The 18501-nt window shown below is 41.7% G+C and overlaps 1 protein-coding gene across 1 annotated transcript in view; it reads right to left on the reverse strand.

Moving 5' to 3' along the window:
• Positions 1-18501, reverse strand: part of LOC126175860 (proton channel OtopLc-like) — a 148575-nt gene that overhangs the window by 73062 nt on the left and 57012 nt on the right. Inside the window, exons 5-6 of the mRNA XM_049922871.1 lie at positions 8581-8741; positions 5425-5563 (exon numbers count right to left, since the gene is read on the reverse strand). Coding sequence (XP_049778828.1) covers positions 5425-5563; positions 8581-8741 — 300 coding nt within the window. The remainder of the gene's footprint in view (positions 1-5424; positions 5564-8580; positions 8742-18501) is intronic.

The raw sequence follows: 18501 nt of genomic DNA on the forward strand, positions 1-18501 counted from the left end.
CAACTCTTTTTACCTGTGGCCCACTTTTGTATCTCTGTTAGTACTAAAATTTTGTAAGTGGTCACCTGTTTCACACTAACGGTTCTTTATAAAGTGAGAAAGTAACGTTAAAGCGTATCATAATACACTCATGTTCAGAGAAAAAACAGAGCACCTTGAACGACTAGACATAGGACGTTCATATTCACACGACATGTACATTAGTACGTTCTGCAGAAATGATTAACATTTCAGTCACCTGGGTTTAATAGGTGTCCCATTGCCTAGTAGGCACAAGGTCCACCATGGGCCTTAATAACTTGCTCCACGCGTGACAGAATCGACGCGTATAAGACGTGAATGGCGCCGATGCTGCATTGACCTTGTTCCAAAGTTCATCTGTGGTGATTGGCACTGCGTCACAGCGCTGCACCTGTCGGTTCACCATGTCCCCACCTTTTCGATTGGCGACAGATCTGGTGATCTTGCGGGAGAGAACAAAAGGCTGACATCCTATTACTCCAAAATGGAATACTTGCTTACAGTAACATGCGGGCGTGCATTGTCTTGCTGAAGCATGGCGTCTGAGGTGTTGTGCAGAAAGGATATGGCTATGGGTCGCGGGATGACGTTCACGTAGGTCACACAGGTCACAGTGCCCTGGACACGCTCCAGCTGTGATTTGTGGTGGTACGACATAGCACACCACACCATATGGCCTTCAGTTGGCGCTGTATGACTTGTGCGAATGCAGTCAGGGTCATGCCGCTCCCCTTGTCTGCGGAGAACCAAAATGCGGCTTTCATTTTCAAACAAACAGAACCTGGATTCTTCCGAAAACACTATATTATGCTATTTCTGTCCCCAGTGACGTCGTTTCGTATACCATTGTCGTCTAGCACGTTTTTGCACATCTGCTAAAGGTAGGAGGAGAAGTGGACGACATGCACATAAACCACGCCGTAATAAATGGAAATGCCGTGTGGCTAGGGCCTCCCGTCGGGTAGACCGTTCGCCTGGTGGAAGTATTTCGGGTTGACAGCACTTTGGCGAATTGCGTGTCGATGAGGATGAAATGATAATGATAAGGACAACACAACAGCCAGTCCCTGAGCGGAGAAAATCTCCGACGCAGGCGGGAATCAAATCACGCCGTAATAAAAGGCGTCGGACTGTCACCCCTGCTAGTGTACGATGTGTTCTACTGTTGCGCCAGAGCTGAAGAGGAGCAGATCTGTCCTGCAGTGCCATATGGATGAGGTGTAGACCTTCTCGGGGGATGATCTGGGTGCTGTGACCTCATCCATCTCGTCGTGTTCTACGGCCTACCGTGGACCATTTTGCATACACCCGTTGCAGTGCCGAATCATCTTTGTCCCACAAGATCAGTAGTTTTCCGGATAGATGCATCACATTCTCTCACTCCAATTATGCGTCCTCTTTCAAAATCACTATTAGGTCTGCGAAGCAGTCTGCACGTCTTCTCAAGTCAGCCGAGCGGTTCTGGGCGCTTCAGTCCGGAACCGCGCTGCTGCTACGGTCGCAGGTTCGAATCCTGCCTCTGGCATGGATGTGTTTGATGTTCTTAGGTTGGTTAGGTATAAGTAGTTCTAAGTCTACGGGACTGACGACCTCAGATGTTAAGCCCCATAATGCTTAGAACAACTTTTTTTGTTCAATTCACACGGATCCATTACTTTCGGTTTATAGCGACAACGAGACCCGCAGGCACATTTTACCGATAAGTGTTGTTGCGTCACGATATCGATGTTGACCTTGAAACCATGGGCCCACGTGGTTCAAATACTAATAATTTCCTCAGAACATACTGTTTTAAACTTCCTGTGAATATGAACGTCCTATTACTAGTCGTTCACGGCATTCTGTTTTTCCTGAAAATTTCTTGTCAAATTTTTATGGAAACATAATTAAAATTTTCTTGAAATCCCTACCGCCAGCCGTTAGCCTTGAAGCTGAAACGCCCACTAGTTGGTTGTACGGAGCACGTTGACTACCACTGGTGTACAAGAAACACGGCGGGCTTTCGCGTTTGCCGACACGCCCTGCCCTGAGTTGCAGAGTCGTGCTAAGAGGGTGCACGCGCTGGAGTATTCCTGCCCCACCATTAACGAAAGCCTCGCCGCTGTCATCACACGCCAAGGGGGCATTACCATACGGAACGACGCTATGAGTGCTGTTGCTTGTTTTATAACAACATGTGTGACTGTTATGATGCTTTCTTGAGCCACAGCAAGTCAACTTGCCGAGGACAAGACACCATCTCAACTCAAACCTACCACTACAGAGTCCAAACACCCTGCTCTCTACAATAGTGTAAACCTTTCGATGTGTCATCACTTCGGCGACTTCGGAATCATTTCCGTTGCTTTCATTTTGAAGTATCATTTCAATTGGCCTGTTGAATTTGAGAGGACGTCCTTCCAGACTTTTCCACCAGAGAAATGTTTGAAGCAGTCACTGGGAATCAAAAGAGGGACTTCCACAGCGCTAGCTAGAAATGCTATCCACTAAACCACACAGTTAACTCGCTTTTGCTGCAGTGACATTAGAAGACTAGAAGGGCCCCGCCAAAAAAAGTCAAGACATTTGCGCCCATTACTAAGATCAGGATAACAGTCTCTTCTGCACTCAGGTATCTGATTATCTCCTTGACATGGAACGTTCTCCACCGTAAGAGCTAGGAACAGCTGCTTTCAGGCTAAACGTCACCGCAACAGCTTCATTTACCGACTTGGCTATGAAATAGTCCATTTAGTTTCAACTTTAAACACGAGCTGAACACCATAATAATGAAAGTTAGACGAGGTGCTTAACAACGAAACTGAATTGTTAAAACTACTTCTCTAGCATCCCTGTTCCTAACATCTACTGATCTAGTTCTATGCCCAGACCCAGAAAATATTAGATACAGGCTCCCAGGTAGATGCTATTTTTCTTGATTTCCGGAAGGCGTTCGATACAGTTCCGCACTGTCGCCTGATAAACAAAGCAAGAGCCTACGGAATATCAGACCAGCTGTGTGGCTGGATTGAAGAGTTTTTAGCAAACAGAACACAACATGTTGTTATCAACGGAGAGACGTCTACAGACATTAAAGTAACCTCTGGCGTGCCACAGGGGAGTGTTATGGGACCATTGCTTTTCACAATATATATAAATGACCTAGTAGATAGTGTCGGAAGTTCCATGCGGCTTTTCGCGGATGATGCTGTAGTATACAGAGAAGTTGCAGCATTAGAAAATTGTAGCGAAATGCAGGAAGATCTGCAGCGGATAGGCACTTGGTGCAGGGAGTGGCAACTGACCCTTAACATAGACAAATGTAATGTATTGCGAATACATAGAAAGAAGGATCCTTTATTGTATGATTATATGATAGCGGAACAAACACTGGTAGCAGTTACTTCTGTAAAATATCTGGGAGTATGCGTGCGGAACGATTTGAAGTGGAATGATCATATAAAATTAATTGTTGGTAAGGCGGGTACCAGGTTGAGATTCATTGGGAGAGTCCTTAGAAAATGTAGTCCATCAACAAAGGAGGTGGCTTACAAAACACTCGTTCGACCTATACTTGAGTATTGCTCATCAGTGTGGGATCCGTACCAGATCGGGTTGACGGAGGAGATAGAGAAGATCCAAAGGAGAGCGGCGCGTTTCGTCACAGGGTTATTTGGTAACCTTGATAGCGTTACGGAGATGTTTAACAAACTCAATTGGCAGACTCTGCAAGAGAGGCGCTCTGCATCGCGGTGTAGCTTGCTCGCCAGGTTTCGAGAGGGTGCGTTTCTGGATGAGGTATCGAATATATTGCTTCCCCCTACTTATACCTCCCGAGGAGATCACGAATGTAAAATTAGAGAGATTAGAGCGCGCACAGAGGCTTTCAGACAGTCGTTCTTCCCGCGAACCATACGCGACTGGAACAGGAAAGGGAGATAATGACAGTGGCACGTAAAGTGCCCTCCGCCACACACCGTTGGGTGGCTTGCGGAGTATAAATGTAGATGTAGATGTATGCATTAGACATCATTGTTCATCTATTCACCTAATGTTGTTTACATTATACAGTGCCATACTAGTGCTATGTGTATTAACGTTGAAGCGCCAAAGAAACTGGTATAGGCATGCTTATTCAAATACAGAGATATGCAAATAGGCAGAATACGGCGCTGAGGTCGGCAACGCCTACATTAAGACAAGTGTCTGGAGAAGGTGTTAGATCGGTTGCTGCTGCAGATTTCAGTGCTGGGCCATCAACAATGGTCAGCGTGCCGAATGTCGGACGAGTCCCGTTTCAAATAGTATCGAGCTGATGGACGTGTACGGGTATGGGAACAACCTCAAGAATCCATGGACCCTGCATGTCAGCAGGAGACTATTCACGCTGGTGGAAGCTCTGTAATGGTGTGGGGCGTGTGCACTTGCAGTGATATGAAACCCATGATGCGTCTAGATACGACTCTGACAGGTGACACGTACGTAAGGATTCTGTCTGATCACTTGCATCCATTCATGTCCATTGTGCATTCCGACGGACTTGGGCAATTCCAGCAGCACAATACGACATCCCACAGTCCAGAATTGCTACAAAGTGGCTCCAGGAACACTCTTCTGAGTTTAAACACTTCCGCTGGCCGCCAGACTCCCCAGACATGAACATTATTCGGCACATTTCGGATGCCTTGCAACCTTCTGTTCAGAAGATATCTGCAACCCCTCCTAATCTCTTTCGGATTTATCGACATCCCTGCAGGATTCATGGTATCAGTTCCCTCCAGCACTACTTCAGCTATTAGTCGACTTTATGCCACGTCGTGTTGCGGCACTCCTGTGTGCTCGCGGGGGCCTACACCATATTACGTAGGTGAAACAGATTCTTTGGCTCTTCAGTGTATTTCATATTGTGAAGACTGTTTTAAATTTCCATGGAATGCATAAAGTAACAGCGCACCAGTGGTAAATCTTGAACGCAGCAGACAGCTCGCGACCTCTGAACGATCCGTTTGATTCACACAAGTCGATCAAAGCGCCCATAACATTATTTTAAATCCTTCAGAATACTAACCAAATCAAATACACGCAGTTATCTGGGGGTCGATCTATATATGAGTTCTCTATATGTCCATCTTTTAGAGGCGGTTCGGGACTCTGCTGTTCGATAGACATCAAATAAACATCTTTTAGGCGTCAAATTTCAACCTTACTTGTTTGGCAACCAGTTTCAGCGTTGAAATTTGACGGCTCAGAGGTTTTTAATTTGTCATGCTATGTATGAATTAACTTTTACGCATTTAAATTTGTAAACTAAATATTGCTGATATTTGCAGTTTGAAGTTTTGGTATTGAAACAATTCGTTTCAAAATTGATGGTAGACATAATTATGGCTTTTATCTACTAAAGATGGGAGTAGAAGAACGTACCTGAACTCGTCGAGTAGAGTGCGATGATCTCGTGCTTGGTCTCCTGAATGAGGACATTGAGCCAGACGCAGACGTTGCATGCAATCATGTGCATCAGGCCGAACCTCATGGGGACGTGGTAGGTGCGAACTTTAAGTTGCTGAAACACAGACGAACCAACAGCTTCGCATTACCACTAAATGGTCATCGCGTACTGGGTTGATAAAATACAATAAACAGTTGTAGGAGATAGTATGTTCGCAAGTGTACTCCAGAAATTAAAGGGGAATGTAGCAGACGGCAGGAAAGCTACTTAGAGGAACCCCTATCTCTTCTGTATGAATACAGATTATTCCAAAAATATCGCCCCGGGTGATCAGCAGACTCTCAGCATCAAGAGACACAATATTTCAACATATAACCACCTTGTCATCATTAGCTGCACTGAGGAAATGATTGCCTAGGACCTGGAGCGCTACATTCACCTCCTCCACCCCCTCCACTTTTCACTGACCAGCCGCCCCATCTGGTATTGACGTGCTGGGATGTGGGCGCAGGCGCTCGGCTAGTTCTTATACCTGAATAATGTGAATAGTCCAGTTGGGACTATGTGCATATGCAAATGGTTTTAATGTTTTAACTTATATTTACTGTACTGAAGATGACCACACAATGACCGAAATATAAGTGTGGAATAAACAGCATTTGCGACCGATTGCTGTACCCTTTACTACTTGAAAGTAATACAGTTACTGACTACAACTGTTTCCCCATGGAAACAAAGCTAACAAAACAGAAGAAATAACTGAGGAGGATACGACCACAGCATTTATTCCGTTTCGTGGTGCATTACCTGCAAAGTTAGGACCAACTCTCAAAAATACGAAGGAGACTAATTTCTGCCCACCAGATAAAAAGCGGGCAAACCCTACTAAGGTCAAGGACGGCTTCTGACTGCTGATGGCAGGTCTATCCAAAGTCCTTCCAAAGTGGCTTGATATGCATAGATAAGACAGTGCATACTGTCGAAGATGGTTGCTCTGACCACCAACGACACACCAAGCTGCAGAAACCTAACAAGTCGGCAGTGGTGGAATCTGCATCTTCAGAATTACGTGCGCTGGATTTAGACCATACTCAGGCTCTGACACAGCTGGTTAACTTCTGGGACTACGTCGTTAGATAGCCCATAGAGATTCGAGTAAGGAAACATCTGACCAATCGAGACAATAACAACATAGCTGGTAAGACCTGGGGAGATACTCGTAGCTTGATTTACAATAGGAGCGAGATATCCTACAGCAAACTGACTTTGGGGTTAGGCAGAGCAGCACAGAGACGCTGCCAATATGTGTTCGTTGGCACGGACATCACACAGAGCGACAAGTTGGCGGAAGGGGAGAAGGAGATACTTGCCACGTCCCCACCCCTGGGCACGAAGTGACGAACGAACGGCAGGATGGAGGGAGGGAGAAGAGATAAAAACACCGTTCCAGCTCCTGTGCAACCAGTTCACCATCGTATTTGATGATGGCAACGTGATCGCTTGCCAAAATATTATACACATTGGACACTGACATCCGGCTGTTTACCCGTGAACTACATTCTAACTCGCCCAATGACTCACCAAACTTTTGTTCACTTCCAAGACTCTCTAACATTAGCCGAGCGGTGTCAGGCGCTGCAGTCATGAACTGTGCGGCTGATCCCGGCGGAGGTTCGAGTCCTCCTTCTGGCATGGGTGTGTGTGTTTGTCCTTAGGATAATTTAGGTAAAGTAGTGTGTAAGCTTAGGAACTGGTTCTCCGTCAAAACAAAATTCGGTTCCAGCTCCCTGCTTGGAACACACCTCCGTTACAGAGGCCATTTTGAAGGCAACGTACAGCGCCACTACCTAACGAAACTGAAACTGTAAGAGCTAAAGGGGGAATATTCCACGATGTCCCGGAGTAAATTCCGCATTTTTTCAACCGAAATTGGCGTATAAAAGAAATGTGTTGTATTACTTATTGAAAGCTCCCCTTTATACAGGATTTCTACATGAAACACTTGAGAATACACACTAGTGTCGTTCTGTAGGAAGAGTGTGTATGAACACATGGCGAAAACATCCTGCGCCTGTTAGATACACCGATCTGTGAGCTGTTGGCAGATGGTTGAATGCAGAGCAGATCATAAAGCCAAACAGAGACAGTAATGTGGAGAAGGTATTTATGTTTGTGACTGAGGACAGTGTCCTGAATAACATTACATCACTATTTACTTCATTTGCAGGCTAATAATTATAGCTTTACCAGTAGTATGTTTTTAGTTTGGTTAGTACCTCCAAGTACATGTAGCAAGAGCAAGCTATTAATGCTTATTTTCCCCTTGGTTGAAAGTTCTTAAGTGTGAACGCATGGTCACAAAACGGTTAGTCTATACTGCAAGTTAGTGGTGTCGTTACGACAGAGCAAGAAAACATCAGGTAGTAAAAATTGTGACGCGTTTATGGGAAAACAGTTAGCCACAGAGAAAGCTACCGACACATTGATGTGTGTACATATTAAGTTACCGCATGTAAAAATATCTGCATTCATAACCGTTACACCCTGTTTATGAAATCTATAAATGATAGTTTCTCACAATTGTTCTATGTAAATGATAAAAATGGCTGTAGGACGATTCAGACAGTTCGTATGAACAACTACGTAATTTCCACAGTGAATAGAATTGTAAATTTGAACGTACAGATTGCTAACAGGTTGTCTCGTTTTTTATTGTTTTTATTTTATATTTTGAGCCTAATGACATGGTTCTTGTCTATAGGTATTGATCCGCAAATGGATACTGTGTTCAGAACTAGTTACTAATAAATCTGAGTGTGAACGCAACTACGACGGAAAACAAAAACAGCGAAAAACATAACTACAGCTGAATATATCACAACAGAGTTTAAAATACAGTTTTTTAATATAAACGCAAGTACACTTAATTGTTAATGAATAACGAAATTAATGACAGAAGATGGTCTGTTCCCAATTTTTGTTAGCTACAACATAAAATCATTTTTTTTATTTTACCTGAATGTGGCTCGAAATTAAGCGACAGTATTGAGTTTGATCTACTTTTACACGAAACGGAGACAATTTAATCAATGGATGAAACTCACTAGAGTAGCTAATGTCTGGTGGTGTACCTTGTTGCTGAGGAATATGAACTGCATCTGCATGATGATGAAGATCATCCGGGCGATGGGCGTTACAGACAGCATCACATTGTAGCATTTGGGGTTCTTCTCCAACTCGAAGAACTGTCCAAACTCCAGCCCAGAATATATCATGCTACCGATGCCGAAAGCTGCGGTAAAAACACAGAAGATAGTAAGAATATTTTTTACCATATTAGAGAAATAATTAAACAGCTAAAATTCATTCTAGTGACGTTAGTATTCGGCATGTATTGCAAAATAAAAACCTTGTGGGATATGAATATGAGGCACTCATGCCTAGCTTAGAGGCTATTCATTTAACTGCCATATATCTTCGTGCAGCTTTTCTATATAAATTTGAATCGTTTATTACAAATACACTTTAATGCGTATGTGCAGAAATAAATAATCGTAGGATTGGTCTAAGGCATATTTCATTCAAGAATTTCATTCCTGACAAAAAACTTTCTCTTGATGATTGAGCAACTGGAAACAATTACACACATTCTCGTACACAAATTATTGACGAAGAAGCCTAAGATTTTGGAAAAAAGGAGGATAATGAGGAACTCGCACTTTCTACAAAATCGGAAACTACAGTATGTAGATCAAATGTGTAGATATCTGAAAACCTAATACGGTGTACACATTTAGTCTTATATCAACATTATGATATTAGACAGCATTATCGTGAAATATTGTTAAAACAATATGAAATACGTTACAATATATTGTTTTGAATATAATTAATATACAGGGTGATTCAAAAAGGATACCACAACTTTAGGAATTTAAAACTCTGCAACGACAAAAGGCAGAGCTAAGCACTGTCTGTCGGCGAATTAAGGGAGCTATAAAGTTTCATTTAGTTGTACATTTGTTCGCTTGAGGCGCTGTTGACTAGGCGTCAGCGTCAGTTGATGCTAAGATGGCGACCGCTCAACAGAAAGCTTTTTGTGTTATTGAGTACGGCAGAAGTGAATCGACGACAGTTGTTCAGCGTGCATTTCAAACGAAGTATGGTGTTAAACCTCCTGATAGGTGGTGTATTAAACGTTGGTATAAACAGTTTACAGAGAATGGGTGTTTGTGCAAAGGGAAAAGATATGGACGGCCGAGAACGAGTGATGAAAATGTAGCACGCATCCAGCAAGCATTTGTTCGCAGACCAGGAAAATCGACTCGCAGAGCTAGCAGAGAGCCGCAAATTCCACAATCAACTGTATGGAGAGTCCGTAACTACCTGAACGTCAACTACCCGAGGCGATGGATCGGCCGCCAGGCAGCCCGTGACAGAGCACTTCATCACTGGCCTCCAAGAAGCCCTGATCTTACCCCCTGCGATTTTTTCTTATGGGGGTATGTTAAGGATATGGTGTTTCGGCCACCTCTCCCAGCCACCATTGATGATTTTAAACGAGAAATAACAGCAGCTATCCAAACTGTTACGCCTGATATGCTACAGAGAGTGTGGAACGAGTTGGAGTATCGGGTTGATATTGCTCGAGTGTCTGGAGGGGGCCATATTGAACATTTCTGAACTTTTTTTTGAGTGAAAAAAAACCTTTTTAAATACTCTTTGTAATGATGTATAACAGAAGGTTATATTATGTTTCTTTCATTAAATACACATTTTTAAAGTTTGTGGTAATCTTTTTGAATCACCCTGTATTTTAATCCACACAATTTTAGGGTAAAGTCTTATAAATTGTACCGCCTTTGAAATTGTACCACCAACATATCTAGCAAACTATATCCACGGTTATGCTGCCTGTTCGACAGAACGTGCATTAGGTTGTATCTAGTTGTTGTAACGTAATCACTTCGACAGACCGTTAAGAATTCTGGCGTGAAATGGTTCAAGTTTATTTTGTGGTCTGAAGAAGCGTGTATTTGCTTGTCAAGCTAAGCATCTACTATTTTGAAGTACGTTAAGTCAATTTATAATTTATGTAGTATACAACTATACTTATTCAGTGGAAATATAGCGTAGAAACATTTAAAATTCTCCTAGCATCAATGCAGTAAAACATAATTTTAAAGAGTATGGCGTCGTCTTATTTACTATACTATACCAAACATTTAAAACTCTTCTAGCGTTCTCTGCAATAAAACATAATTTTAAAAAGTATAGCGTCCTGTTATTAACTATACCACCACGGTTCTCATGAATTATACCGGTACATTTTTAAATAATTTTCTTTTTACATGTTTCAACAATTGATTTGATCTAATAATTACATTGGTGTATGTATTTCAAGTTGTAAAAACGTGAACACAGGAGGCTTACTTATGAGTAATGTTTGGGAGACTAGTTTTTGCATATTTTATTGTTTTAGCTGTAAGTTAGGTAGTTCCAGGTTACATGGATGATTTGTACGATGAATTATAATGATGTAAAACGAGTAATTTTACATTCAAACAGAAAATTAATTTGTAAATATGGCTACATGTTGAACATTGACAAGTATTTTAATTTTTTTTATTATTAAGTATACAGACGTAATTCCTACCCACCACCTTTTAACATGACAATAAAAGAATTTCCTCTTCGGAATGGAAATGGTTTTCTATTGATTTCCAAATTTTACTTGCTATCTGGCAGACATTTTATATCACTGGGTAAATATATCAAAAATTATAGTTACGCACTGCACCACTTTTTGCGCCTAAGGGAGCCTTAATATGAAATATTGAATGTCATTTTTCCTTCCAATATTGTAATTAAGTACATTGTAATGGACTATTTACAACAAACTTCATGAAAGAATAAATATACCATGAACCAGAAGTTAGAAAGCCCAACTCTATAACAGATATCTACAAGGTGGCCTGTGGTGAGCACCACATATTATTCTTACAGCACATTTTTTTCTTAAAGAATATTATTCTGTATGACATTATTGAATAAAAACATGCAAAACATGTCAACATGCTGATTTATGTGTCCCCAAGATTTGCCGTTATTCTAAGACCAACTGTGACTGAACCAAGATGTTTTAGCAGCTACGAAGTGTGTTTTCCTAGTTTAAATTCTCATCAATATGTAAACCAAAAACTGAAGTTTCCTCCCTATTTATTATTTCCTTGACGTGTGTTGCACTTATCATTCGTATACTAGGGTAGATGTGCAGAAATGACTGTGCTCTACATTTTTAAAATTGAGCACGTGACCATTTGTAGAAAACCAGCCAATGACACTGATGAGAATATACTTACCCTTTATTCTGTTGCTGTATGTATACTTGGATTGATTACAATACTAGCACCATCCGCAAAGAACTAATTCTACTTCCTGCATATTAGACATATTAACATAAGATCACTTACATACACTACTGCCCATTAAAATTGCTACACCACCAAAGGAAGAAGATGCTGTGATATGCAAATGATTAGCTTTTCAGAGCATTCACACAAGGTTGGCGCCGGTGGCGACACCTACAACGTGCTGACATAAGGAAAGTTACCAACCAATTCCTCATACACAAACAGCAGTTGACCGGCGTTGCCTGGTGTAACGTTGTTGTGATGCTTCCTGTAAGGAGGAGAAATGCGTACCATCACGTTTCAGACTTTGATAAAGGTCTGATTGTAGCCTATCGCGATTGCGGTTTATCGTATCGCGACATTGCTGTCGCGTTAATCGACATCCAATGACTGTTAGCAGAATATGGAATCGGTGGGTTCAGTAGGTTAATACGGAACGCCGTGCTAGATCCCAACGGCCTCGAATCACTAGCAGTCGAGATGACAGACATCTTATCCGCATGGCTGTAACGGATTCTGCAGCCACGTCTCGAGTCAACAGATGTGGACGTTTGCAAGACAACAACCATCTGCACGAACAGTTCGACGACGTTTGCAGCAGCATGGACTATCAGATCGGAGACCATGGCCGCGGTTACCCTTGACGCTGCATCACAGAGAGGAGCGCCTGCGATGGTGTACTCAACGACGAACGGGGGTGCACGAATGGCAAAACGTCATTTTTTCGGATGAATCCAGGTTCTGTTTACAGCATCATGATGGTCGCATCCGTGTTCGGTGACATCTCGGTGAACGCACATTGGAAGCGTGTATTCGTCATCGCCATACTGGCGTATCACCCGGCGTGATGGTATGGGGTGCCATTGGTTACACATCTCGGTCACCTCTTGTTCGCATTGATGGCACTTTGAACAGTGGACGTTACATTTGAGTTGTGTTACGACCCGTGCCTGTACCCTTTATTCGATCCCTGCGAAACCCTAAATTTCAGCAGGATAATGCACGACCGCATGTTGCAGGTCCTGTACAGGTCTTTCTGGATACATAAAATGTTCGACTGCTGCCCTGGCCAGCACATTCTCCAGATCTCTCACCAATTTGAATCGTCTGCTCGATGGTGGCCTAGCAACTGGCTCGTCACAATACGCCAGTCACTACTCTTCATGCACTGTGGTAACGTGTTGAAGCTGCATGGGGAGCTGTACCTGTACACGCCTTCCAAGCTCTGTTTGACTCAATGCCCCGGCGTATCAAGGCCGTCCTGGGTACTGATTTCTCAGTAGCTATGCAGCCAAATTGCGTGAAAATGTAATCACATGTCAGTTGCAGTATAATATATTTGTTCAATGAATACCCGTTTGTCATCTGCATTTCTTCTAGGTGTAGCAATTTTAATGGCCTGTAGTGTATATGAGGAACAATGGTGGACCTATGGTTGAGCCTTGGGGAATTCCATATTTGATCTCTCCCCAGTCGGAAGAATTTCCACTGATTGTAGTGGCTGAGTGGTGTAGTACAACTTTCTGAATACTTTTTCTTAAATGTGACGTTATCATTTTATCTCAGAACGAAACAGATTATTTTAAATCTATAACTACAGCTTTCAAATATTCTCTTACTTCACTTCGTGTGCTACATCATTGCACTGAAACACGTAACCATAAGGCATGTTATCTGGTAGCCATTAACTAAACAAAGACTGGTTGGAACACATATAGCGTTTTTAGTGGGAATAAAAGCATGTTCCTTTACTTGCTAGAGACCCAAGTGGATCACATTCTGCAACTTGAATCCCGCATGTTGGAAGCTAGTCGGAGCCGGCTTACAAAGGCTTGTCTTTGATTTGGTAGAAGAAAACTGGAACACACATTGATTTAAAAATGTGATAGCAGTTAAAGGCTGGTATAATATCTTCATATTTCGGTATCCTGAATCATCTCTGTGGCAGTCAGAAGCTGCTAGAACGTTTGGCTTCAGCAGATAGGCTTTCATGAAAGTTTTTCAAGATTTTTTTTTCTGTTTAGTCTCCAGACATGGTTTTCAGACTATGCAGACATTCAATATGGACAACACTAGCCTATCCGCAGTACAGAAACATCAAAAGATCATTATGTCAAGAGGGAAGCACGAAGTGGGGACTATAGCTAGTGCAGAAAAGGGGGACAAATACCACATTTTTTTGTTGTTTAGTAGGAAACGATTTCTGTTTATTTAAATGATGGAGCACCATCTGGCGCCAAATTTGCTATTTCATATAGTGGTGGGATATCAAGTGAATTGTTTTTTCAATAAATGCAGCACTTCCTCGTCATTGTAAGTTCCCGTTCTAACAGAAAGGTGTCAATAACGTTAGGCGTACATACATTAGATACAAAAGTCTTTTAGTTACAATTTTAATAATGGTTTAATGCTGCTTTGCCACCTCCACACACCATTCATAGGTTACAGTCGCTAGATGCTGCATTTTTTATGCCACTTGCACCTTATCACAGCCAAGCCGCTGAAAAATAGCTTTGTGAAAGCCTGACATCAATATTAGTCACACGAGTCATAAGGCAGTGCTACGATCGTACAAAATGCTATCAGCAGCTTGTCTGAAACCGGAATGTGGATCAATATATTTTTGAGGATTCGAATTTCGTGGCGACTAGATCCAAACCAGAATCCGAAGCTGGAAATGAGGAAAAAGAAGTTTATAGACTTACAAGGTAAGGAATAACGGGAACATCACGACGAACTATTGGAACTTACCCACCTCTGACATCTTCAACCGCTACAAAAGAGACCTGTAGTAGGCCCAAAAGATATCTGCCATGTCCTAGCTCTACAGAGCAATATCATCTGCTATTGAGATCACAGGTAGTCCTTACAAGGAGTTTTTCCCTGTTAAAGAATTTGAGAACAGTAAAAGTAAGAGGAACAAAATTAAAACTGACAAAACCAGAAGTCGAAGAGCATCTTCAAGCTTAATTTGCAAGGTCTGCGAAGAAAGAAATGAATTACTCCTTCAAATCTTGTGTATGATTCTTCACCTAGTACACGAAAGTATGTGTGAAGAAAAACGTGTTCCATTGTTATAGTAGCAAATCTGAACAGGTAGCTAATGTTGAAACTGTTCAGTGCAAGTGTACAAGTAGCCTAGTATTTTAGATAACGAAATGTATTACGAGTTCAGTTGGAAATTAAAATAAGTTTTGCTTATGTTCAACAAATTTGTGTATTTCTTGCAATAGCTAAGAGAAATCTTTAGTGGTAGGGTTTGTAATATAAGTGGTAGAATTTAGAACACCTAATTATAAATTGTACCACTTTGTACCTCTCCAAGTATTGTGTTATATCCCTTAAACTGGAGAAAATTTGCCTTCAAAACTTTCGGCACATGTGTCTGAGAGAATGGGCAACACATTATCAATGGTACATTCATATAACGTATATTAGATTTTGCCAACGGCCTTGCCGCAGTGGCAACACCGACTCCTGTCAGATATTCGAAAATAAGTGCTGCTGGGCTTGGGTAACACTTGGATGAGCGACTGTCCGGGTCTGCCGAGAGCTGTTCGCAAGCGGGCTTCACAAGCCCTTATAAGGAGTCTGTAAGTAGGCTATTTAGGTTTTTATGTTGGTAACACCACGTAGTGCTCTGTATGAAAATCGCTGACTGCGCTGTGTGCAGCCTGTGGCTGGTTGGAGTCATTGTTGGAATATTCGCTTGTGTAGTGTTGGGCAGTTGGATGTGAACAGCGCGTAGCGTTGGGCAGTTTGAGGTGAGCCGCCAGCAGTGGTAGATGTGGCGAGAGAGATGCCAGAGTTTTGAGCGAACGATCTGGAAGTGTGTCCGTCAGAAAAAGGAAATTTGTTTAAATTGATGTCACAAAATTGTATACATATATTATGACTTTTGAACGCTATTAAGATAAATACATTGTTTGTTCTCTATCAAAATCTTTCATTTGCTAACTATGCCTATCAGTAGTTACTGCCTTCAGTAGTCAGAACCTTTTATTTATCTGGCAGTATTGGCACTCGCTGTATTGCAGTAGTTCGAGTAACGAAGATTTTTTATGAGGTAAGCGATTCATGAAAGGTATAGGTTATTGTTAGTCAGGGCCATTCTTTTGTAGAAATTATTGAAAGTCAGATTGCGTTGCGCTAATATATTGTGTGTCAGTTTAGTGATGATCAGAATAAGTAAAGATAAAACTGTCTGAGTACGTTCAGTTTTACTCAGCTGTCTCTGTATCAAATAACGTTAGGAGTTTGTACAGCATTGTCATTCCTTAATTTTCAAAGGGGACGTTTCAAGTTATTCGATTGAGAAATAGCGGTTCCGGTCACGAAAACTGACAACGGCCAAGAGAGACGTGTGGTGACCGTACGGCTTCCCATATTCACGTCCTGTTACACCTGCAAATTGAGGATGACACGGCGGCCGGTCAGTACCGTTGGGCCTTCTTAGGCCTTTTCGGACGAAGTGTGTATAGATTTCATTAAAAAATCACCAAAGTGCTTAATGCTTCTTATTCGTTATATTTAGTTCCGTCCATCACGTATCTTGTATAGAAGCTAAATCTTCATAGTCTAATGAGACGTTTTACAAAAATAAAGAAATAAATTGATGGAATGGACCACAAATGTATTACACCATATTAAAAATGCATTTGATCTTTATGGTCTATAGTTATGTAACGTACCAAAGACATACCGAGGGAGGTGACGCAACGGTTGAACATCTATTGTAAACAAGAGAATTTAAAATATTATTGATGGACTTTCTGACAGCAATGCAAAAGTCGTTGTTAAAAGTAGTTGTTAACTAAGCGATACGTACGTGGGAAGTGTGTGCTGTTCGTTTGTTGGGATCTGAGACGTAATGAATGCATGGTTCTAAATTTGCTCTGAATACTCACAAAAAGAAAGAATGATTTTCATAACTTCAACAACCACTTTTAGAAAGAAATATCATGTTGTTGCAGCTGACAAACTATTCAGGTTTCTGAAACCACTGATCTTCCACTAATGGAGCTGGAAGATCACAATAGATCAAAAATATTTTAGCCTAACATTCAGTTATAAACATTGTAACTAAATATCTTACAAAACAATAGGTAATGTATGACGGCACAAATCTGCTAAAACTTTTTTTTGGAAAAGTAATCTAAGAAGAATCTCTGTATCACAGAAACAGACCGAACCAATGTCACAGTTTGTCATACAAACCTGGCTGCTGTCGAACCATAAAAGAAACCAAAGAATGGTTAATGTTGCGTAGGGTGTAAGTTGTTTATGCGAATAAAATGCAAATATTTATCACTGATAATTAGTCCGTCACTACAAAATACTGTGTGTTGGCTCATCTACCATTTGCATAATTCAGGCCTACATCTACATCTACATCTACATCTATGTGAATACTCTGCTATTCGCAATAAAGTGCCTGGCAGAGGGTTCAATGAACCACCTTCAAGCTGTCTCTCTACCGTTCCACTCTCGAACGGCACGCAAGAAAAACGAACACTTAAATTTTTCTGTGCGAGCCCTGATTTCTCTTATTTTATCGTGATGATCATTTCTCCCTATGTAGATGGGTGCCAACAGAATGTTTTCGCAATCGGAGGAGAAAACTGGTGATTGAAATTTCATGAAAAGATCCTGCCGCAACGATAAACGCCTTTGTTTTAATAATTGCCACTCCAATTCACGTATCATGTCTGTAACACAATCTCCCCTATTTCACGATGATACAACACGAGCTGTCCTTCTTTGTACATTTTCAATGTCATCCGTCAGTCCCACCTGATGCGGATCCAACACCGCATAGCAACACTCCAGGATAGGACGGACAAGCGTGGTGCAAGCAGTCTCTTTAGTAGACCTGTTGCACCTTCTAAGTGTTCTGCCAATGAATTGCAGTCTTTGGTTTGCTCTACCCACAATATTATCTATATGATCGTTCCAATTTAGGTTATTTGTAATTGTAATCCCTAAGCATTCAGTTAAATTTACAGCCTTCTGATTTGTGTGACTTATCGCGTAATCGAAATTTAGCCGATATCTTTCAGTAGCTACTCATGTGAATAACTTCACACTTTTCCTTATTCAAGGTCAACTGCCACTTTTCGCAGCATACAGACGGCAAATGACAGCATCATCTGCAAATAATCTAAGACGGCTACTCAGTTTGTATCCTATGTCATTAATATAGATTAGGAACAATAGAGGGCCTATAAAACGTCCTTGGGGAACGCCGGATATTACTTCTGTTTTACTCGATGACTTTCCGTCTATTACTACGAACTGTGACCTTTCTGACGAGACAACACGAATCCAGTCGCACAGCTGAGGCGATATTCCGTAGGCACGCAGTATGGTTATGAAACGGTTGTGAGGAACGGTGTCGAAAGCCTTCTGGAAATCTAAAAATATGGAATCAATTTGACATCCCTTGTCAATAGCACTTATTACTTAACGAGACACGAAAGTTGTACGACAGCAATACATGTCAAAGGTTCATTCAAAATTACTTCCAATCTGTTGGCAGCAGGAGCCTTTGGAGAGGTTAGGTTACTGCCCAATGACATTCATGCACAGGGAGGCAGCTAGAGCCGTAGAGTGTGTGGGCTAGTGACAGATGGTGTCCAT

This window comes from Schistocerca cancellata, chromosome 3, assembly GCF_023864275.1.
Source record: "Schistocerca cancellata isolate TAMUIC-IGC-003103 chromosome 3, iqSchCanc2.1, whole genome shotgun sequence".
NCBI classification, from domain to species: domain Eukaryota; kingdom Metazoa; phylum Arthropoda; class Insecta; order Orthoptera; family Acrididae; genus Schistocerca; species Schistocerca cancellata.